Consider the following 22,187-nt stretch of genomic DNA (forward strand, 5'->3'; position numbering starts at 1 on the left):
CTGGGGTTTGTGATGAGCAAAGCTGACAACTCCTTGTTCGTGTTTAGACATGGATCAGATATGGCTTATATACTTCTCTATGTTGATGATATAATGTTAACTGCTTCATCTATGAGTCTGCTGCAGAAAATCATCGGCCAACTGAAGTCAGAATTCCCAATGACGGATCAAAATCTTTGTCACTTTCTCGGTATAAAGGTGGATTACAACAAACATGGCCTGTTTTTGAGCCTACCAGCATATGCTCAAGACATTCTAAACCGAGCAGGATGTCTGAATGTAAATCTTGTACTACACCGGTTGATCTGCAATCGAAGCTTTCCGCTACAGAAGGAGAACCAGTTCTAGACCCAAAGACATATCAAAGCCTTGCTGGAGCACTTCGGTACCTTACCTTCACACGTCCAGATATCGCTTATGCTGTTCATCAAGTATGTCTCTACATGCATGATCCACGAATTCCACACATGAATGCTCTCAAACGCATCATCCGATATATCAGAGGTACAACAACACACGGTCTTCAACTAGTTCGAGGCATTGTTAACACACTTACTGCATATACGGATGCGGACTGGGCAGGTTGTCCAGATACTAGGCGTTCAACTTCCGGCTATTGTGTCTTCCTTGGCTCAAATCTTGTCTCCTGGTCAGCAAAGCGACAGAAAACAGTTTCACGTTCAAGTACAGAGGCTGAGTATAAAGGAGTTGCCAACGTTGTTGCAGAGTTAACTTGGCTCAGAAACCTCATGCGAGAACTTCATCTCCCGCTTCACAAAGCTTCCCTCGTCTACAGTGATACATTGGCTCAGTTTGTTTGGCAAATAATCCGGTGCAGCATCAGCGTACCAAACATATCGAACTGGATATACACTTTGTCAGAGGAAAAAATTGCTATTAGAGAGGTTAAGGTGATACACGTTCCATGCTCACTGCAATATGCTGATATCTTCACTAAAGGCTTACCGACTTGTCTATTCAATGAGTTTAGAACCAGCTTAACCATCAGGCCACCATATGCTTCAACTAAGGGAAGGTGATAGAATATAGACTAGAATATAGGATATTCTGTCACAACTACTTAGCTAGAATCATATATATCTTGTTGTATATATCCCACATTATGTGGAGTACTCTGTAACCTATTTGGTTGTATATAAGCCCTCCTAAATCAATGAATCCCTCAAGGGAAATTATCCATCTTTCAATTGAGATGGATGACAAATGAATATATATACATCATTGAATAGCAAATCACTTGGATTAAATGTCAAAACACAAATACTCTGTATTGTCCTATATCAATCATCTCACACTCTTTTTCTACCTATTCCTATAGATTGTTCATAGTGAAAAACTAAAATCAGCAACTCCTATGATTAAATTCCATTTTGATATCAGTCTGCCCGGTTCTCGGCTTCCATATGATTTCAAAGCAAGCCTTCTCAGCAATTTGTTCTTCACGTTCCAGCTGTAAACCTTTCATTTTGTGGTTACAGTTCTTGTCATAACCAAGAGCATACCTGTCTAAGCTGTGGAAACAGTTTCTGGGTTGTATCCACTTCGTTTGATCCAAATACGGGTTCCATACTAAAAGCCCTTAACAACACATAGCAACAAGCCGTCACAGTGAAACACTTTAGATATCTTGACTCGATCAAGTAAAGCTACCTGCTTTACTAATGGGTCAACCAAGCCTTCGTTTTGGATTCCTTGCAGGTTGAATCTCACGGAACAAACTTTATAATCCATCGTCATGAATCCCAAAAGCTGTTGCTTCTCTGTTTTACCAAAAATCTGACTTTTCGATAAAGCATATTCCACTTTTTGCAAGTTTCACAGATGTTACCGTAGAGAGTATCTCCTCTAGCAATTCCTCCTACAGATCCGGCATTGTTGTCATTCTCTCAAACTTCAACATTGAGTCTTTCAAATCACAACTATTCGAAGACAAATCAATCAGCCTACTGAATTAACCGAACCAAACCGAACCGACCAATCAACTTTGTTAAGTTGGCTTGTAATTAGGTTATGTATTCTTTATTTTGGTCGAATTTGGTTTTAAATTTTAATTAACTAACCAAATTAGAAGAAAACAATTTGGTTTACAACCGAACCGAATTAAATTTTTTGGTTCAATACGGTAGAACTTTGCAAAATCGGAAAGAAACAAAAGAGCAAAAACTGAAAAAAGGAAAATAGGAGAAAAGAAGAGGAAATTTTGTAACTTTTAATCCTCACCGCTGAAAGTTAGATGATGCTCAGATTTTACACAGTCAATTATTTTATAGTTCTGGCCCTGATTGGTAACGGCTGTTATTTTTGGCTGTAGAGACTTTGACTTTAAAATTTTAGCTGTAGAGAATTTGGCTGTAGATGCTTTGACTGTAAAAACTTTAACTGTTAAAATCTGATATAATTATAATAAATATAAATTATTTCAGAATTTAATCCATATAGCAATTTAATAACAATTTTTTTTTACTAATGATAAATTATAATTTTTAAAATGTAAGTAGATCACATATATGATTTTGTTTGAAAATTCTGTTGCTCTTTTGTTTTTGGTGATTGGTTTTTGATTGATTTTTATTTTTTTTAATTGAGTAGTTATACTAGCAGTCAAAAATCCATTAAACACTTATTAATGCATTGTTTTGAATGTTACTCTCTTACTAATGAAGAATTTCATAAATCTTTTACACTATTATTACTGATGATGATGAAAAAAATAAAAATTATTATTTGAAATGGATCTTAAAAGAAAGAGAAAAAAATAAAAATAATTAATTTGTAAAAAAATAATATGTAAAAAATATATATATACTTTTAGAGAGCTTTTAAATATAACGGAGAGAAAAAGAATGTTTTTAAAATTATCTAGTTTTACAACATGATTTTAACGCTTGAAAATTTTTGAGAAAACAAGGACGGAAAAAATAAAAGTGACTTTCAAAACATAAAAAAAAATTAAAAGCAATAAAAGTCTGATTGGCAAAAATATGGTTGTCAATGCTTTAAATAATTTTAAAGTCTTAAAAGTCTGTTACGAATCAGGGCCTCTATCTACAAATAAAAAATAGTGTTTCCTATCTTGTTAATAATTTTCAAACCCTAAAAAATCAATTTCGCGACTTGAAGGATGGTTCACAATTGTTTCCCAAGGGGATTGTCTTCGTTCTACGTCAGAGTCTATCAGGTTGTTGATGATCCGTCAACGGATTCAATCATCTCGTGGGGTAGCAAGAACAGTTTCATTATCTGGAACGTGGGAGAGTTTCGCAGAAAGATTATGCCGACGTGCGTTGAATTTGGTGTCAACTTCTCATGTTTTGTCTCCAAGCTTCGTTCTCATGGCTTTAAACGAGTTAAAGGCTCTGGACAGTTGGAATTTGGAGACGAGTATTTTGTCGTAGATCAACCGCAGCTTTTTAAGTTGATGATGGTCGAAGCTTTGAGGACTAAACGTAATGCAAAGAAAACTAAAGCCAAAGCCAAGGAAGATCGAGTGCAAGTAGAGGGTGTCTTGAAACACTTGCAAATTTTATCATATAAAAAAAATCATAACTTCTTGTATAAGATTAATAGTAATGAATAATGTATTTTTTGTATAAACCGCTTTTTGTGTCTCATATCGAGAGTGTTTAATCAAATAGGTCAATTTGTATCTTTTAACTTTTAAGCTTGCTACTCTTATCTACCGTATGTATCTTTGGATAATTGAAATCAACAGCTCATCTGAGGTACCTCTCAACTTCTTCCCATTCTCCCGCAAGAACCTTTTCCTCGAGATACTCCATACTGAAAACATAACCGGTCTCTCTCTCGATGGAAATTGAAACAAAACATCAAATCAAATCTTTGTTCCTAACATACAATTTATGTAGAACTAAATTTAATGACACACTAAACCGGCCAAAAAAATAAACACCCAAAAATGTAAAAAATAAAAGCACCATAGACACGAAGATTTAATTTAACAAAACACAATTCACATCCAATTGAAACACTCACTCTGGGGCCAATCGAAACTAAACTTACAACTAAGATCTCAAAAACAATGGATAAATTAATTAGAAAATCAAACGAACACAACACTTTTTAAAATAAACAGATTTGCACATGAATTAACACTTACCTTGACCGAAAACATCATGGGAGAACCAATAAAATGATGAGGAAAACACCCAAATACGCCAATAAAATGAAGAATTGTGCATCGATGAAAGGGATGAATGAAAATGGATTACAAGCATCGAAGATATAGTTTCAACACTCATATTGTCCTGTAGATCGCAAAAATTGCTTATGTGCTATCCATTCACGAGGACATCCTATTTTTAAAGAAAACTAAGACATTCCCACCTCAATAACATACCACTAAAGACCCAATAGGCCAACACAATTTTAAGGTTTACAGAAAAATAAGGCCCAACGGCTGAAACACAAAATAAAATCAATAAAAACATAAATGTAAGTAATTGACATATTTTTCTTTTTTTAAAAGAAACCACTACCTAATCACTACAAACACTAAAGCATTGACAAAAAACTATACAATCTTAACTTCTAATTCTCTATTTTTTTGAAACAAAAAAAGATCAAGATGATTCAAATTTATTTTAAATAAAAAGTTCACTACATTATACTTGCTGCAAAAACCTAGACGAAAAAATTAAACCAACAAAAGAACAAAGGAAAACAAATGTAACCAAAAAACAATATACCAAAACAACCCAAAATACACCCTCATCTAACTCCCGCACGTAGCGCGGATCAAATGCTAGTAATATATACAATTAGATACCCATCGATCAATATCAAAACCTTTAAAAATATTTTAATAAAATATGAATAAGAAATAAACTCTCTTAATGATAAAATATCTTAAAGTAGTCATCAATGTCGTTTATTTTTCTTAATATTACTACATGACATATATTTATAAAGATTTTACCCTTAAAACTTTGAATGATTATATTTAAGCTCATGAATTTCTATTAATAGAAAAAGATTTAAATTAAAATTCCGCGCTTGCCCGGATATAAATTCTAGTATTCTTATAAAAAAAATCATATTAGCCTTTTTTGTTGTATTTACTTCTTGTATTTACTTCTTTTGGTGAGAAAGTTCTTTTCTTTTTGTTGTATTATAATCATATTAGTCTTTTTTACAAAAAAAGAGATCAACTACATGCACCAAAAGAAAAGAACCTTCTCACTCTGTTTTGAAGTTCTAAAACCAATAGCTGAAATTACAACAATAGATCTTTTTGGTCTCACCAAATTTTTATCAATTATCAATCTCGAAATATATCATATAAGCTAAACAACACAATCGATTTTTTTTTTTTTTTTTTTGATAATAATGTTAATATCATTAATCAAAATGAACAGAGTAGGATATACATGAAGGATAGCCTAAAATTTGAACCCCTGCATAAAAGAAAGGAAACAAAAGCTGGGGATATAGAATCATCTTAGCTAAAAAACATCAGATACAACTAAAATTGATAAACTGGGACCTTTACAAGGCAGTTAAAATATTACAAGGGAGCTACCTTATTGAGATGGATGACAAATGAATATTGTATATACATCATTGAATAGTAACAATATTCCAGAAGTCTCAAAATCAAAACAAACTCTCAAATCATGGGAAGATACTGCAACTCACGGGATCTATTTGGGTGTGCGAATCCACCAATACCGAACCTACCAAACGTAGTCGCTTCACTTTTTCAATGACAGGTGAAGTTAGTTAGATAAGGCTTACATAACAATCATCTAGAACACTGTTTGTACATCTCACCATTACCGTACATGCCTGAACCTTAAACGAGACCACTATATCAACCCCTACTCATATGCCACACTACTACCTTATGTGTTCATATTTGTAATCAAGATCGAAAACCACAGCAAATTTCTCCTCCTGGTCAATGAAATAACTCCCAGCTCCAATGGCAACATCAGAACCACGGAACGATCTCAAAAACTTGCTCCAAGACACTGCATTGGGATCAAGTCTTACTCGTAACCCAAAACTCATATACACTAAATGTTATTCGGTGGTAACTAAACACAGAGAGCTTCTCTTCTCCAACACAAGACAGAGTCAAAGTCTCTGAACGATAAGAGTGAAACTGCAGACGCAGAGGCAGACACGGTCCAAATCTCTCACTTGTGAAATCAAAACAGAGTAAACTATCTTCAATCTTTCTTCTCTCTCCTTCTCTTTCTCATCTCATCTTCTCTAGACCCAAAAAAGATAACTATTTCCTTTCTGGGTTGGATCCACTTCGTTTGACCCAGATACGGGTTCCATACCAAAAGCCCTTAACAACACATAGCAACAAGCCGTCACAGTGAAACACTTTAGATATCTTCAATCGATCAAGTAAAGCTACCTGCTTTATTAATGGGTCAACCAAGTCTTCGTTTTGGATTCCTTGCAGGTTGAGTCTCACGGAACAAACTCTATAATCAATCATCATGAATCCCCGAAACTGCTGCTTCTCTGTTTTACCAAAAATCTGATTTTTTCAATAAAGCATTCCACTTTCTGCAAGTTTCAGAGATGTTACCGTAGAGACTAGAGAGTATCTCCTCTAGCAATTCCTCCGACAGATCCGACATTGTCGTCATTCTCTCAAACTTCAACAGTGTGAGTCTTTCAAATCACAACTATTGGAAGACAAATCCAACCTACTGAAAGAACCGAACCGGCCGAACACAACTGTGTTAAATTAACTAACTGAATTAGAAGAAAACAATTTGGTTTACGACCGAACCGAATCAAAGTTTTTCGGTTCAATACGGGGGGTAGAAGAACTATGCAAAATCGAATTTGGTTTTAACTAACTAACTGAATTAGAAGAAAACAATTTGGTTTACAACCGAACCGAATTAAAGTTTTTCGGTTCAATACGGTAGAACTATGCAAAATCCGAAAATGGAAACAAAAGAGCAAAAAGGAAAATAGGAAAAAGGAAAAGGAAAATTTGTAACTTTTAATCATGTCCGCTGAAAGATTAGATGATGATCCGATCTTAAACCGTCATTATTTATCTATAAATAAAAAAATAATGCTTCGCATCTTGTTAATAATTCTCAAACCCTAAAAAATCAATTTCCTAGACTTAAAGGATGGTTCACAATTGTTTCCCAAGGGGATTGTCTTCGTTCTACGTCAGAGTCTATCAGGTTGTTGATGATCCGTCAACGGATTCAATCATCTCGTGGGGTAGCAAGAACAGTTTCATTATCTGGAACGTGGGAGAGTTTCGCAGAAAGATTATGCCGACGTGCGTTGAATTTGGTGTCAACTTCTCATGTTTTGTCTCCAAGCTTCGTTCTCATGGCTTTAAACGAGTTAAAGGCTCTGGACAGTTGGAATTTGGAGACGAGTATTTTGTCGTAGATCAACCGCAGCTTTTGAAGTTGATGATGGTCGAAGCTTTGAGGACAAAACGTAATGCAAAGAAAGCTAAAGCCAAAGCCAAGAAAGATCGAGTGCAAGTAGAGGGTCTCTTGAAACACTTGCAAATTTGATCATAATATAATCACAACTTCTTGTATAAGTACTTTAGTAGTAATGAATAATGTATTTTTTGTATAAACCGCTTTTTGTGTCTCATATCGAGAGTGTTTATTCAAATAGGTGTCAATTTGTATCTTTTAAGCTTGCTACTCTTATCTACCGTATGTATCGTGGATAATTGAAATCAATTGCTTTAGTTATTAGAAACTTAAAATAAACTTACAATTTACAGTGAACCATAAAGATGAGTAAATTGCTAATTCCTAGCCAAATTAGATTGGGTGCTTTGATATAAAGAAAGAATGTCAAGAGATGATGATAGGTAAGGAAACAAGTAATTCAGATTCAGACATCATTAGCTCTGACTAATCATGGCTGCCATTTGTATTAAAGATACGAGGTTCACCTGTTCGCAACATATCTAAACGATACAAGATCCTAGTAGGCCCCTAGCATTTCTTTTCTGATTAGACACATGGACGATAAGGGTTCGATAAAAGCTACAACAGGAGAATTATGAAACCGTTCAAAATCTCATGGAATCATTATGGATTCGTGCTTTTTACCCGGCTTTGGATGAATCTCTTTGGCTTTGTTGGAAGTTCTTTCTAAAAAATGCAGATAAGCTAGCCGTAGCAGCGTGACCGTTCTCTACACACAGGAAATAATCGTCCACTGAAACAACACAGAAACAAAAGTGAATTCAGAATTACACATGATGCAGTGATTGATAAACAAATTCATGAAAACATATAGTCCATATAAAACTGCTTCAACATAGTGAATTATATTCAAGAAATAGAAGTTAAAACAGTACCAGACATTACTCCATGGGTAACTGATGTAATGATCCCATGCTCTACTGGCTCGCCTTCCGCTACTGATGATCCTTCCGGAAGAACAGAGAGAGTTGTATTTGGAAAGACTAAATACGCAAAGGCCGACATTTTCTGTCCATTGCAGTTCAAGTAAGTACAAGCAAGACCCAAAAGAAAAGATAACAGTAATGGACAACAAGGTTTTCAAATAACCTTTTCTTCAAGCTTGTTCGGATCGAGTACAACGTATCCATTATCAGCCAGGCAACAGCATATAGCAACTGAAAAGTAGAAACGCCGATAAAATAGTAAGAAGAAAACACACAAAGTTCAAAAAGTCAATTAGAGAAGAGTATAAAGTTGCAAAGAAGTACCAGCAAGATGCTTCATAGGGATTCCTGCATCGACAAGCGCTGCACATGCTGCATTTATCGCACACGGTAGAAGCTACACAGAATTGAATCAAGGAACAAGCAGCCAATACTATCTTCTATATTAATGTACCAATTATTTCACTAACACATATTCACACTCCCAGCTTATAGGATTACAAGCTTTCACTACTAAAAACTATATAAATGCTCAAATCGGCATTGCATATACCGGATTATGTGTTTGATACAGCAACAGTAAACGGTTTCCAAGGGGCAAGGACCAGAAAAAAGGATACAGAACCATCATCATGTACAACCTACACGGGAGCCAAAAAAAAGAAAACATCAGAAACAACTCAAATTGATAAATTGAGAATCATACAAGGCAGGACAATTATTACAAAGGAGTGGAGAGGTACTAAAATGGATGAAGAATCGATATACACAACACTGAATAGCGCTGCTCACCTGAATTATCACAGAGGTGGTGGTATTTGGATTAACTGTCAAAACACAAATACTCTGTATCGTCCTTTTCAGTATCATCTCATACTCCTTTTCTACTTTCCCTATCATTATGCAAAGTAAAAGTCAGTCAGAATCTTAAAACCAAGAATCACTTGTACCACATACTCAAGCAACAAAGAAACATAAAGAAATGATTGAACTACAACTGAATTTAACGAGTACCAATCTGCCCGGTTTTAGGCTTCCATATGACTTCAAAACAAGCCTTCTCAGCATTTTCATTCTTCTTTGTTCCTGCTTTAGGTCCATAAACTGCAGCAAGAACTTTGGTATCTCCTGAAATAAAAACGAGAAGCACACCCATTAGAAAGTTCCATCAATCCCATTCAAAAAGGAGTTAAAATATTTTATACCCATAAGAGATATTGACAAAGCTAGATTATATGCAATCAAACAAAACAAGGATACATGGAGATTGAAACAAATACCTTGCGACCAGCTAGCGGAGCCATGAGGACGATGAAGGATGTTACGAGAACAAGCAAGTGGTCTCAGCTGATTCGGTGTTCTTCCATCTACTCTATCAATCTCCATTGCTCCAAAATACTTCTTCACAAAACAAGGGTTTCATAAAGTAAGCATCTTTGGTCACAAATTCAAATTATCATATGCTATAACTACGAATTGTACCACTGAAAACAAAAACTGGTTCTTTCAATCCTACAATACTCGAGACAATGTCTAAACAAAAAGAAACAACTACAGAACACGAATCAACACAGCTAGAGTAAAAACCTAATTTCGAGGAAGCTTGAAAAAGAGAAGAGACGATTTCTTATCAAACAAGAAGACTAACCAAAGAGAGAATACACAGCTACGGAACTGGAAGCTGGAAGAGAAGAAGAATCGTTCTGAGGAATTAGGGTTTATTTGGGTTTTAAGTTACAAAACTCTCAATTTCAAATCAATTATAGTGTACCAAGACAGACCGGTCGGTCCGGTTATTAAATCATTTGTTTGACTTTTAACCAGTAAACTGATGAGGAAAGATACTCAATGCGGCGTTTGAACATAAAACAATCGTCCGGAGAAAAAAAAATCTTCAGTATAACTGACGATTGATTCCTTGAATCGACGATATTCAAATCTGATCTGAGATTCAAATTCCGACGATAACGCGAAGAAGATGGATGATGAATTGTTGGAATTGCAGCGTCAGTTCGAGTTCGCTCAACAGGTGAAGTCAAGCGTGAGATTATCGGATCGAAATGTTGTTGAATTGGTTCAAAAGCTTCAGGAGCTTGGCGTTATAGACTTCGATCTGCTTCATACCGTCACCGGAAAAGAATACATCACTCAGGTACTCGATTCTATTTCGTTTCCGGTGTGAATTTAGACTCTACGAGAATCTACAAATGGTTTTGCGTACAATTTTGGTATCATGATGTGAGTTATGTGTTGATGGAGTGTGAAACCGATAGCTCTGCTTGTTGCATGAGGAATTTAATCGGAAAAAACAATGAAGTTAAATTGCTTGATCGAGATTTTGGTGTAAATTGTGTTTTGGTTTGTTGCAGGAGCAATTGAGGAATGAAATTACTCGTGAGATTAGTAAACTGGGACGTATATCTGTAATTGATCTGGCAGATACGATTGGGGTTGATTTGTATTATGTGGAGAAGCAAGCACAAGATGTGGTGTTGAGTGATCCAGGACTAATGCTTGTCCAGGGAGAGATAATATCACAGAATTATTGGGATTCGATTGCTGAAGAAATTAACGAGAGGCTTCAAGAATGCAGTCAAATTGCTGTGGCTGAACTTGCTGGTCAGTTACAGGTTGGCTCTGAGTTGGTGCAATCAGTTTTGGAGCCTCGACTTGGAACTTTGGTAATTGTGCTTTCTATCTACTCTTGAGCTTTCCAATATTTGTTTAAGTGAATGTGAGCTTTTAATATCTTTGGATTTTTATTTATTTTATGTTTTAATATTTTTAAGGTGAACGCTAAGCTAGAAGGTGGACAGTTATATACGCCTGCTTATGTAGCACGTGTGACTGCTATGGTTCGAGGTGCTTCCAGGGGTATATTTGTTCCCTCCAGCTTGTCGGCATTGTGGGCACCATTGCAACAGTTGGTACAAGAAATGAATGGAGCCAGTGGAGTTGCTGTTGAGAATTCGTTTTTCCAGTCTATATTCAACCGACTGTTGAAAGAAGAGGAGATGCTTGGATCACTACGTGCTGGAACCCATTGGACTACTAGCGTATGTCAAAAAATTCTTATCTTTTGGGATTCTGGCACTGATGGATTTACAACTCTATCACTAAATAACGACAGTCTTTAAAATGTCATGAGAGCACTCTTGTCTATGCTTGCTGTTTTCCTTGTTCAGTAACCATTCATTAGAGTAACTTGTTTGATTTTTGTGGCAGGCTTTTGCAATTGCTCAAAAAGAATGCGTAGACTCTTCTTTTTCACAGGTTTGATCATCATTTTTTTTCTGAAATGTCCTCAGTCCGTTTATTTATCAGTTGGTTTTTGGACAGAACTAAAATTTTAAATTCATCAGACTGCAGTTTTAGTTTGTTTTATATATTATTCTTTCTTGAAAAAATGGTGAATCAACAATTTTATGGTTTCTTTTCTCCGTATTCCTGCAGAATTCCTACATCTCCTATGAGACCATGCAGAAGCTTGGGATTTCTCAAGCTGTACAGTTCTTACAGGTATTGTATCATGTTTAACGTGATTTTTCAATAGTTTGAGGAAATTGAAGTTAGGGAATGATAGCTAGAATAATTATTATGTTGCCTCCTTCACTTTTTTCTCATTATAAGTTGTGTTTTGTGACATGTATAGTCTAGATATCCAGATGGTTCACCTTTAGCTGCTGTATTTATTCATTCCTCAATGATTGAGATGCTGGATTCAGCAACCGAGGATGCTATTGAGCAAAACAGTTGGTGAGATTAAATTTCTCGTACTCTTCTTCCCTCCACCTATGATGTTTGTTTTCTTTTTTGCTATCCTGCTTATATCACTAGATCCGTTTTACTGAAACCCTTGATACTGGGTTCAGGATTGATTCCCTCTCTGTATTACCTTCATCATTCACGTCACAAGATGCAAACAAGATGTTGCTTCTTTGTCGCTCTGTCCAATCAGCTCTCAAGGTGGAATATTTTTATCAAATTTGATAACTAGTCAACATTCTTTTGTAATAAATTGCTGATTTATTTAGCCTTTCAGGCTGACAAAGCACTTATCTTGGGCGAATCCTACGTCCTAAGCAGTGGGTTTATCAAGGTAAACAGATGAAATGAAGGGTATTATTAGTAGTTTCGTTACGAGCTGCTGTCTTTCCCATTTGGTTTTCTCCATCTGAACTATGCTTTGGTTTACCTACTAATGTTTAGGGCATATATGATCAAATTGAGAAAGAGGCAGAAGCGTTTAGCATCCAAGCTTCTACTTGTAGTGTGATAGATTCTTCAAGCAAATCATCAGAGTCGACAGAAAGCATACCTGCTAATACAGATAAAGGGTCAAGGAAGAAAAAAGGAAAGTCTGTCAGCACGAAGGCAGCCACCGTAGAAACTGTTCCAGAGGAAGAAGAGGACGCGCGTCCAAAATCTAAAAGAAACCAGAAGAAAGGCAGGGATTCATCGTCATCACAGAAGGTGGATTCAAAAGCAGGAGGCAAGAAAGAGTCGGTTAAGGCACAAGAAAGTAATAATATTATTCCGCCAGACGAATGGGTGATGAAAAAGATTGTTGACTCTGTGCCTGAATTTGATGATGATGGTACACCTGAGAACTTTTTCTCTATGTATGCATAAAAAAAAATTATGTAGCTATGAATTTTGAGTGCATGTGACATAAATTCTGGGATTTCTTGCAGGTATGGAGAACCCAGATTCGATTCTTAAGCATTTAGCTGATCATATGAAACCTATGCTTATTAATTCACTAAAGGAGAGAAGAAAGAAAATCTTCACAGAAAATGCAGATAGATTGAGGCGCTTGATTGATGATCTGCAGAAAAAGCTTGATGAGGTTGAAACCAACTACTTCAATTATAGTTTTATCTTTTGCTTGACTAATCACCACCCAGCATGATAGTATTTTGTGACCTTATTTTTCGTGGATTTCCTTTTGGCAGTCTTTCCTAAATATTCAGCTGTACGAAAAAGCGATAGAGCTTTTCGAAGATGACCAATCAACTTCAGTAAGTACTTTCTTTCAGTCATTTTGCAAGCAGCGCTCTTACTATTCAAAGAAGCTACTGTGTAACACTTTCTTGTCTTCTGTTCCTAGGTTGTTTTACATAGGCATCTGCTGAGAACAACAGCAGCTACAATTGCTGATACACTTCTTCATGGGTTGGTAGGTCAAAAATAAAATGGTGTTTCTAAGATCATCTTCGTATTTTTTATTTAACTAATCAACCTTCGATGATCAACTCAGGATATCCACAACAAACTGAAGAATGGTATTGAAGCTGGAGAATCCAAAACACAAGATCCAGTTTTGCTTGATTCTTCTGAGAGAACTGCCCTTGTAATGCAATTTTGAGCACTAATCTAACTTAGTACTGTATTGTTGCACTTTCTCTTATTGTCTATACTGCTAGCCGATGTTTGACTCTCCCATGTTTCCTTTTCTTTTGGGGCAGGCTAAGAATCTCAACGGTTCTCTTCCGAAAAAGGCTCTTGCATTAGTGGAGGCATTGGAGGGAAAGGTTAGACCTTCCTTAATGGATATATTTCTTTTTTCCTTATTTGTTAAAAACATAACGCCTGGCATGTTGAAAAATTGGTTGCCTGTTTCTTTTTTGTTCTGCCATCTCGATTCCTCTTCTCCTGTGACAAACCATGTTTATGTACAGCCAAAGTTTCTGCTCTGATAAAATTTGTAATGGGAGTCAGGGATCTTTACAAAAATATGGTGGTGCACATAGCCATATATAGCTATAGATTCTATAGAAAAATATTTATTATAACTTAGGCCTGATCTGTTTTCCGCTACCTAGTTAATAATCTTTATTATAACTTAGGCCTGATCTATTTTCCGCTACGTAGTTAGTAATCCTCTTAAAGGGTGGTTTCACTTTGGCTCTTCTAATGAATACATTCTAAGCGCCATTTGATGGGATTATTTTGTTTCAGCGTGTAGACACTTTCATGATCACCTTCAGAGACCTGGCAGAAGAAAGGTATTATAATTCTTATTTTCTGAGGAATCTCTGAAGCAAGTCTGCTTAATTTGGTTTTAACTTTTCACTGGATTTGAACTGCATGTTAATTATATTTGTGCAGTGGATTAGTCTTGAAGAAGCTTGACAAAAAACTGGAAAGGACACTCCTACATTCATATCGTAAGGTATGTACCACACCATCTCGTTTTTTTCTAATTTTATGATCTCCGATCACTGCTTTTTATCCCTTCAGTGATGATGTTATCTGTGCTTGCAGGATCTGACATCTCAAGTTTCTACCCAATCAGACCCTGTTGCACTTCTCGCTAAAGTTGTCTCTCTCCTTTTCATTAAGGTACATATCCACGTTTGTGTAACTACTCTGTGCTTTAAATCCGGAATTAACTCATGGTTGGAATTCGACAGATTCACAGTAAAGCTCTACAAGCCCCTGGTAGAGCCATTGCTGCGGCTATCTCTCACTTGAAGGTATTACATCCTACGAGAGATTCACACTAACCATATAATCTTCTCTCTCGATCATTCCTTTTTTCTTCCGCAGTCACAGGTGTCTGGTTACTCTGTATTATATCGTGGTCTTATTTTTTCGTGGCCAACATGTCTATTTCAGGATAAACTTGATGAATCTGCATACAAGACTTTGACAGATTACCAAACAGCAACTGTAACTCTTCTTGCTCTAATGTCAGCTTCATCCGGCGAGGTTCATATACTTCTCTTATTTCGTGGGCATCAAATTTTCATTTGAAATGCAACCAATAAATCTCTGTAGCGAATGATCTCTTTAAGCTGTTCATTCACATGTACAGGAACACGACTGCTCCTCAGATAGAATCTTGACCAAACGGGAATTTCTCGAGAGCCAGATGCCATTGCTTAGAACCATCGTCCTTGGCGAGTCACAGCCACAACAACAATCCTAATCCAACAGAGTCAGGTCGGAAGTTTACCTTAGTATTTTGCTGTTAAGACCAAGGTCACTCCGGATAAATCTTATTAGGAATAGGAAAAATCGACTCATATCTGGAGAGTTCCGTTGAAATTTCAATATACAAAAGATTTGCATGGTTTTGACCTTAACTATCTATACATGGAGGCTTATATATTTCAAAACACTCTTTTATTAAGATTTACTTATATTATCTTGATACAACGAGATTGATGATTACAACAAGAAAAAGAAGGATAAAGGGAAGTCACACAAGCACACATTATTATTGTCATTCAACCTCCCAAGTAACGCTTAACCAGAGATATCAATAGACTTGACCTCAGGCTTCCTCTCAGGAACTTTTGGCACCGTGACGGACAACACACCATTCTCCATGCACGCCTTCACTTCCTCCACCTTGGCATTCTCTGGCAGCCTAAACCTCCTCATAAACTTCCCACTCGACCTCTCCACACGGTGCCACTTGTCACTCTTCTCTTCATCCTCACTGCTCCTCTCACCGCTGATCTGAAGTATGTTCCCATCTTCAACCTCTACCTTCACCTCTTCCTTCTTAAGCCCCGGCAAGTCCGCCTTGAACACGTGCACCTCAGGTGTCTCGCTCCAGTCCACTTTAGGGTTTGTGAAAGCGGCGACGTCCTTGGCCGGTGCGTTTGCCAACCCTGACGGCGTCATGAATCCTTCGAACGGATCCCATACGTCTAGCGAGAAAGGGTCGAACACGTTTGTTCTTCGGCCTCCAAAAATGCTCGGAATTAGAGACATTGTTTCACTTACTCTTGACGATTTGCTCTGTTTAGTTTTGCTTAGCTATGGAAACTCTTAACTCTTTGTTGATGCCGACACCTATATGTGTCGTGGCATATTTATAGGGAGAAAAGATGGGAGGGTAGAGGATAAGAGAGAGAGAAAGTTCTGTAAGGTTCTTGAAAATTCAGGTTTTGTCTTTTTCTTTTCTTTATAACGTTCGTCTTCGGCTACCAGATTTCTCAGGTGCTTTCAAGAAGTTTCGATGTTGAGAGGGTTTAGACGACTTGCAATTCAGTAGCTAGGCCTGTGAACGCTATGCCGTTTTATTGTACATGGGCTTCGTTAATGGGCCTTAACTACGATATGACATTCAATTAGTCAGACGTCTATTACTTACAATGAACACGTGTGTTTTAATGCTAAAGAAAAATCCCCTCTGAAGTACATAATATTTTGTAAACTATATAATTTTAATTAGTTGGTTATAAATAAGTTATAAATAAGTTATAAATTAAGTTTTATATTATTTGTATAGTTTGAATTTATTATTTTCAAAAATCTTAAATAGAATATTTTAAAAAATAATTTGATATCATCTAACTCACCATATTAATTTTCTTTATTAAATTATTCATCAAATAAAAAAATTTGATATCTAACTTAACATATTAATTTTTTAATTATTATTATACTGCACCTCTCATTTTTATATATAAGTCTATTTTGTGAAACAAATAAATTCTCATATTATTTATTATAATTAAAAAACAGTTTTATTTCTAGATATACCATAAGTTGAATTTTTAAAAATAAATATAGATGATTCAATCTATAAAATATTCAATTTTTATTAATATTATTTTTTAAAAATAATTTCTATTGAATTAAAATTTTTACTAAGTAACGGGTCAAAATTTGAATATTTAAATTCAATTTCATACTTTTTGTTGAATTTTATTATTTTATATAATATAATAAACTTTAAATAATTTATTTTGAAATATTTTTAAAATATTGAAACTTGATATTAAAGTTAGAAATTATAAACACTCTAAATTGATTTGTTATAGCAATGTCAATAATATGTCACTATAATATGAAAGAATTTTAAAAAACCAAGTATATTAAAACAAAAAGTATAACAATATATTAAATTACTCGTAATATAATAACTCGCTTTTTAAAAACGAAATTCACAAAATTATGTCTTATAATGACATTCAAGTCATGAGATAAAATATACATTGTTGAAATAACTTCACGTATATAAACTAATACAACATATTAAAATTCTATTTTAAAATAGAAAATATACAAAATTTTGTATAATATAAAATTTAACCAGTGTTATAGTACGGGTACTTATCTAGAATCATTAACAATATAAAACTTACAAAATAAGTGTCTTTTTCAAGTCATCATATTTAGCATATGATTTATTACATAATATTTTATCCAAAAAACTTTTAAAAATAATCACATAAATTATATTTTATAAAAAAATTACAATGTAAATAAAATGAATTTCAACACGTGCTTTAGCACGGGTTTTAATCTAGTCTTATAGTAAAACGGAAGTACACAACTTTTTTTGTGTAAACTATATAATATAGATTATAAAATTAATTTTTTGATATTTGATAGGTTATAGGTTATATGGGTTGTAACCATTAGTTAAATCTCCATTTAAGATCCTCTTCAAAAAGATATTCTAAAAAAAATAAAATGAAATCTCCACTGAATATTTAAGTAACCAGCAACAAAATCTCAAAAATTAATATTCTTCACAACAACTTTTAAAAACAATCACTTTTAACCCGGGTCCTAAATTTCAACCCGGTTCTTAACTTTTATTCATAACACCTTCTAAAAACAATCACAAAAGTTATATTTTATATAAAACTACAATATAAATAAAAGAAATTTCAACCCGTGCTCTAGCACAGTTCTAATCTAGTGTGTTTATTAAAACCGAAGGATCATAGGAAGAAGATGAAAATGAATAGAGGAATCAATAGACCTACTTAGCATGGAATCAGTGCCCCAGTGGTTAAATTCATATATCTTAATTAGGAGGAGTTTTCGAAATTTGTTTCTTGAATGCAATAGAAAATGATTAGTTTTGGGACAACAACCAGTCAAATAAATAATGAATGTGACACTAAGTGTGTGATAAATAATAAAAACATGTGTGATATATAAAAGATAAAATATGATAGTAAAGTGTATGGTTGTAAAAAAGTTGAATAAATGAAAGATTGTAAAATAAAGTATAAAAATATTATAAAGAATATTATATGTAATATTCGCTATAATTTGTACTATAAATAGCGAAACTTGAACGAACAATAAAATGTGGTTCTTGCAAAATGATTAAACTAAAATTGCTAGCAAAAAATATTTAGAATTATTAAATCATATACATAAAAGTAAAGTTTTAGTCTCTCCTTATTGATTGATTTTCATTTAATGCTTTCTATTTTTTTTTTTTTTTGCTTTCTAATTGTTTAATTGCTTTAAACAATATTTAAGACCTAATTAACACAATACATTTAACTCATACATTAAAATAAAATTATAACTGAAAATAAAATAAATTATGCATTAATCATATTCCATCACTCAATTTTATTCAAACAAAATAAATTATAATTGTAACTTCCATAATTCTAAATGTAACTTCCATCAATTCTTATCATATAAATAAGCATTCTCTCATTCTCTCATTCTCTAAACCGGCATTTTTTCACTTTCTCATTTTCACATTCTCTCATTCTCTTCCACTTCTCTCATTCTCTTCCACAATACCTGTAACATCCGCGAACCAAAATCCCGGTTTAGGGATTACATTGGTCGATGCAAAGCCAGTTAAATGCGGACAAGTTTAAGTTAAACGCTGCGTTTTGGGTTTAGGGAAAACTCTTGAATGCGAGTTTTGTCTCATTCGGCGAGTTTGACCGTTTTTGAGAGAAGAAAAGAGAGAAAAGGTTCTTGAGTGTTCTTGAGGATTTTGGGTGATTTTGAGGCTGTTCGTGTAGAGATCTGTAGCTGGGATCGTTGTAGGAGCTTCCTGGGAGTGTTGTTTTGCTTGTTTGAGGTTCAAAATCTTCTTGGCAAAGGTAAGTGCATGATAATGGCTTATCTAAGTTGGAGATTTCTCTGATCTGCTTGTTATGTGTTGTTAGGCTCGAGCATGCGTCGGTCGATGCAATGGAAGAATCGGTCGATGCGTACCATGCGTCGGTCGACGCAACCCTGTACTGGTGTCGGTCGATGCATGTTGGTGTCGGTCGATGCTTGGCCCTGGTTTGTTATTGTTGATTGTTGACTGTTGGTTGATGGTTAGAGATGTCTCTATTTCTTGTGTGTATAGCCCAGTAGATGGGAGGATTGCCTTACTGAGTGTTTATAAAATACTCATGCATTGCAATTTGTGTTTGTGGTGCAGGTAAAGGCAAGATCGTGGAATCAAAGCAATGAAGGGGAGGATGTTCTAGGGACTCGGTTGGTTGTTGTCTGGCATTACTAGGTTGCTAGAATTGGGTCATTAGAAACATTGCTAGGTTGCTGGTTCTATGTTTTATGTTGGGTGAATTTGGATATTATTCATGTTATAATTATTGGTTTATTATTGGATATTTATTAGTTAATGGTATTTGTTATTCCGCTATTGGTTGTGATTGTGGATAGGTGGCTAGTGGATATGAGACCACTAGTTGTAGATTATTTATTTATTATTATTATTTACTATTTATTATTTATTAAAAAAAAACGGGTCGGGTCGTTTCAATACCTCATATCATTTTTCATTTTTTTTTCTTTTTGATTTCTTATTTTTGTTGTATGGGTTACAAAAAAATGAAATATCATTGTAAATTTTTAATGCTAAATTTTAATTTTAGAGACTACATGATATATATTTTACATTTTTCTTATTTTTAAAGATTCATCTCCATTATCTAATTTGGATTATCATTTATAAGTAATCATTCTCTCCTCCTCTCCCACCAATATCAAATGTTGTTATATCTCATATGTGTTGTAAGAGTTTGATTCTATATTTTTATTTAGAAAGTATTATATATATTTAACATTGTTTTCAAATTTTATTTTTATTTATATATAAATAAAATATTTCTTGCCTTTCTAATCTATTTATATTTATTTTTAAAATTTCCATAGTTAAATTTAAATCACATATGTTGGTTTTAACAAAAAAAATCAAGTTTATTTGAGAATTAGATGTTCTTATTCCTTTTAAACGATCAATGTGTAACATATTATACTTTTGAATCAAATTATGAACCCACAAACACTCACTTTTAAATTAAATGGGTTTTAATTTTAGAAGTTGGAAAAGTATAAAAATTTGTTTGTAACTCCCATAATAATATCATAGTAGTGTTCTCAATGAATTTAATTTAATATAATAGAACATGTTAATAATGTATTAATATGCAATTAATTGTACTTTTGTAAATCTCAAGTAGTTAATTTTTATATATCGATTTCTGTATTATCTATTAAAAAAAAGGCACATATTTCACTATAACTCTCATGACCTCATATTTAAAATCTCACATAATTTTATAAATTCTACAATATCATTATTTTTCCTTGATTTAACCAATGATATCATAACTTAATAAAAGTTTCAGTTTTTTTTTTTTTTTTTTTTTTTTTTTTTTTTTTTTTTTTTTTTTTTTTGTAAACAACAGATCAGCTCAAACGAGCCAATTGGGTGGAAAATTGTTTACAAACAGAACATGATGCGGAGATGTACGCGCTTGGCGTGCCAAAGAATCCGCACTTACATTAGCATTTCTTGAAACTAAAGATAAAGAAAAAGAAGAAAATTCCTCCCTATCAATCCTGATGTCGTCGAGATATGCCGAGAATGCTGGCCAGTCGAAAGGAGAAGACACCATCTTCACCAAATCTGAACAGTCTGTGTAGAACGCCACCTCTCTGAGATCATGGCCGATCATGCATCGCATCGCCCAAAGGAACCCTTCAACTTCAGCATGTAAAGGAGACAAACTTCGCCTAAAATTTTTGGCGCCCAACAACGGCCATGGAGTCTGGAGCGAGGTACAACACCATCCAGCACCGGCAAACGGATCACCAGCCTTCCAAGATCCATCTATGAAGCAGCGATATCCTGAAAAAACCGTTGGGAGGGGAGCAGTGGCCCCCCTAACAGGGATCCTTGGAATGACAGGGTTAGCAGGGAGGGTCTCTTGATCAACCTCTACCTGAGCCTGCTGCCACGCTGAAGCTTCGCCCTCTGCTATCCTAACAATATCCTCCGGCCGCTCCACAATATTCTCATAAACGCGTGCATTCCTTGCTTTCCAAATATACCACTTAATCTAAGGGAAAGCCGCAACCTGAGCCCCTGGATTCTGTTGTCCTAAGAAGTGGTCAACATTCGCATAGACTGAATCCGTTGGGAAGCCAATAGACCCCACGAGCACGTGTGCGAGAGCCCAAACCTGACGGGCCGGAGGACACACAAAAAGTGCATGGTTTATTGTTTCCGCATCCGCCCCACACCGTACACAACCAAGATCACAAACAATACCCCGTCGCCCCAAATTTGCCGAAACCGAAATACATCCAGATAAAACTTGCCACATAAAATGTTGAATTTTAGGAGGACATCGGACCTACCATACACTAGCAAGGAGAGTAGTTATTTCCGGGCCAGAACCAATTGCCGCAAAGGTCCCAAATGCATCATGCCGTGCAGCATGATAGCCTGATTTAACTGTATATAACCCTGTTTTCGTTAAGTGCCAACCGAAGGGATCATCCTTCTGGTTACTACCCAAAGGTATAGCCCCTATCAAATCAACGTCCAGTGGATCAAAATGCTCATTAAGCATATCCATACGCCAAGTATTTGTCTGTCGATCAATTAACTGATTCATTTGAAGAGAAAGGTCCTTTACCAGGCCCTTACTTAAAGCTGGTCTCGGGAATTGAGCTGGTACCCAAGGGTCAGACCATACAGAAATGGTGTCCCCGGAGCCAACCCGTTTAATAAGTCCTTTATTAACCA

The 22,187-nt window shown here is 35.0% G+C and overlaps 3 protein-coding genes and 1 pseudogene across 7 annotated transcripts; 2 read left to right on the top strand and 2 right to left on the bottom strand.

Moving 5' to 3' along the window:
• Window positions 1-7,148: 7,148 nt before the first annotated feature.
• Window positions 7,149-7,553, top strand: LOC147945916 (heat stress transcription factor A-5-like). The gene has a single exon (XM_087509408.1). The coding sequence runs from the start codon at window positions 7,149-7,151 to the stop codon at window positions 7,551-7,553; it is 405 nt and encodes a 134-aa protein (XP_087365534.1).
• A 344-nt stretch (window positions 7,554-7,897) lies between these two features.
• On the bottom strand, window positions 7,898-10,194 carry LOC104780436 (exosome complex exonuclease RRP46 homolog). 3 transcript variants are annotated; one of them, XM_087510281.1, is made up of 9 exons: window positions 10,059-10,194; window positions 9,691-9,808; window positions 9,425-9,538; window positions 9,203-9,303; window positions 9,031-9,051; window positions 8,735-8,807; window positions 8,574-8,641; window positions 8,360-8,492; window positions 7,898-8,217 (listed from the first exon to the last, which is right to left on the bottom strand). In XM_087510281.1, the coding sequence occupies exons 2-9, from the start codon at window positions 9,794-9,796 to the stop codon at window positions 8,105-8,107; spliced, it is 729 nt and encodes a 242-aa protein (XP_087366407.1). In that variant the 5' UTR covers window positions 9,797-9,808; window positions 10,059-10,194; the 3' UTR covers window positions 7,898-8,104. The 3 variants fall into 3 exon arrangements, with proteins under 3 accessions (XP_087366407.1, XP_087366406.1, XP_087366408.1); XM_087510280.1 differs by having other exon boundaries at window positions 9,691-9,811; window positions 10,059-10,153; XM_087510282.1 differs by having other exon boundaries at window positions 9,691-9,811; window positions 9,998-10,110.
• On the top strand, window positions 10,139-15,548 carry LOC104780438 (E3 UFM1-protein ligase 1 homolog). Of its 2 annotated transcripts, XM_087510278.1 has the most exons (20): window positions 10,139-10,562; window positions 10,780-11,091; window positions 11,200-11,466; window positions 11,636-11,683; window positions 11,864-11,929; window positions 12,063-12,166; window positions 12,283-12,376; window positions 12,453-12,509; window positions 12,620-13,007; window positions 13,105-13,259; window positions 13,366-13,431; window positions 13,521-13,589; window positions 13,671-13,763; window positions 13,879-13,944; window positions 14,372-14,418; window positions 14,522-14,585; window positions 14,678-14,755; window positions 14,827-14,889; window positions 15,032-15,124; window positions 15,231-15,548. In XM_087510278.1, the coding sequence occupies exons 1-20, from the start codon at window positions 10,389-10,391 to the stop codon at window positions 15,342-15,344; spliced, it is 2,418 nt and encodes an 805-aa protein (XP_087366404.1). In that variant the 5' UTR covers window positions 10,139-10,388; the 3' UTR covers window positions 15,345-15,548. The 2 variants fall into 2 exon arrangements, with proteins under 2 accessions (XP_087366404.1, XP_087366405.1); XM_087510279.1 differs by lacking the exon at window positions 15,231-15,548 and having other exon boundaries at window positions 10,236-10,562; window positions 15,032-15,169.
• Window positions 15,525-16,138, bottom strand: LOC104780437 (17.6 kDa class I heat shock protein 3 pseudogene; annotated as a pseudogene). The gene has a single exon (XR_015596813.1). The product of XR_015596813.1 is annotated as a 17.6 kDa class I heat shock protein 3 pseudogene (transcript).
• Window positions 16,139-22,187: the final 6,049 nt, after the last annotated feature.

Source organism: Camelina sativa, chromosome 4 (assembly GCF_030686135.1).
Source record: "Camelina sativa cultivar CO46 ecotype springtype chromosome 4, ASM3068613v1".
NCBI classification, from domain to species: Eukaryota; Viridiplantae; Streptophyta; class Magnoliopsida; order Brassicales; family Brassicaceae; genus Camelina; species Camelina sativa.

Excerpts from the sequence above, each read along its gene's own strand:
- LOC104780436 (XM_087510281.1), bottom strand. The coding sequence starts at position 9,796 with ATGGAGATTGATAGAGTAGATGGAAGAACACCGAATCAGCTGAGACCA. Across the intron at positions 8,808-9,030 it reads TTGTACATGATGATGGTTCT|CTTCTACCGTGTGCGATAAA; the intron begins GTATCCTTTTTT and ends AATTCTGTGTAG. Across the intron at positions 8,642-8,734 it reads CCCTATGAAGCATCTTGCTG|TTGCTATATGCTGTTGCCTG; the intron begins GTACTTCTTTGC and ends TCTACTTTTCAG.
- LOC147945916 (XM_087509408.1), top strand. The coding sequence starts at position 7,149 with ATGGTTCACAATTGTTTCCCAAGGGGATTGTCTTCGTTCTACGTCAGA.
- LOC104780438 (XM_087510278.1), top strand. The coding sequence starts at position 10,389 with ATGGATGATGAATTGTTGGAATTGCAGCGTCAGTTCGAGTTCGCTCAA. Across the intron at positions 12,377-12,452 it reads CTGTCCAATCAGCTCTCAAG|GCTGACAAAGCACTTATCTT; the intron begins GTGGAATATTTT and ends TTAGCCTTTCAG. Across the intron at positions 13,945-14,371 it reads TGGAGGCATTGGAGGGAAAG|CGTGTAGACACTTTCATGAT; the intron begins GTTAGACCTTCC and ends ATTTTGTTTCAG.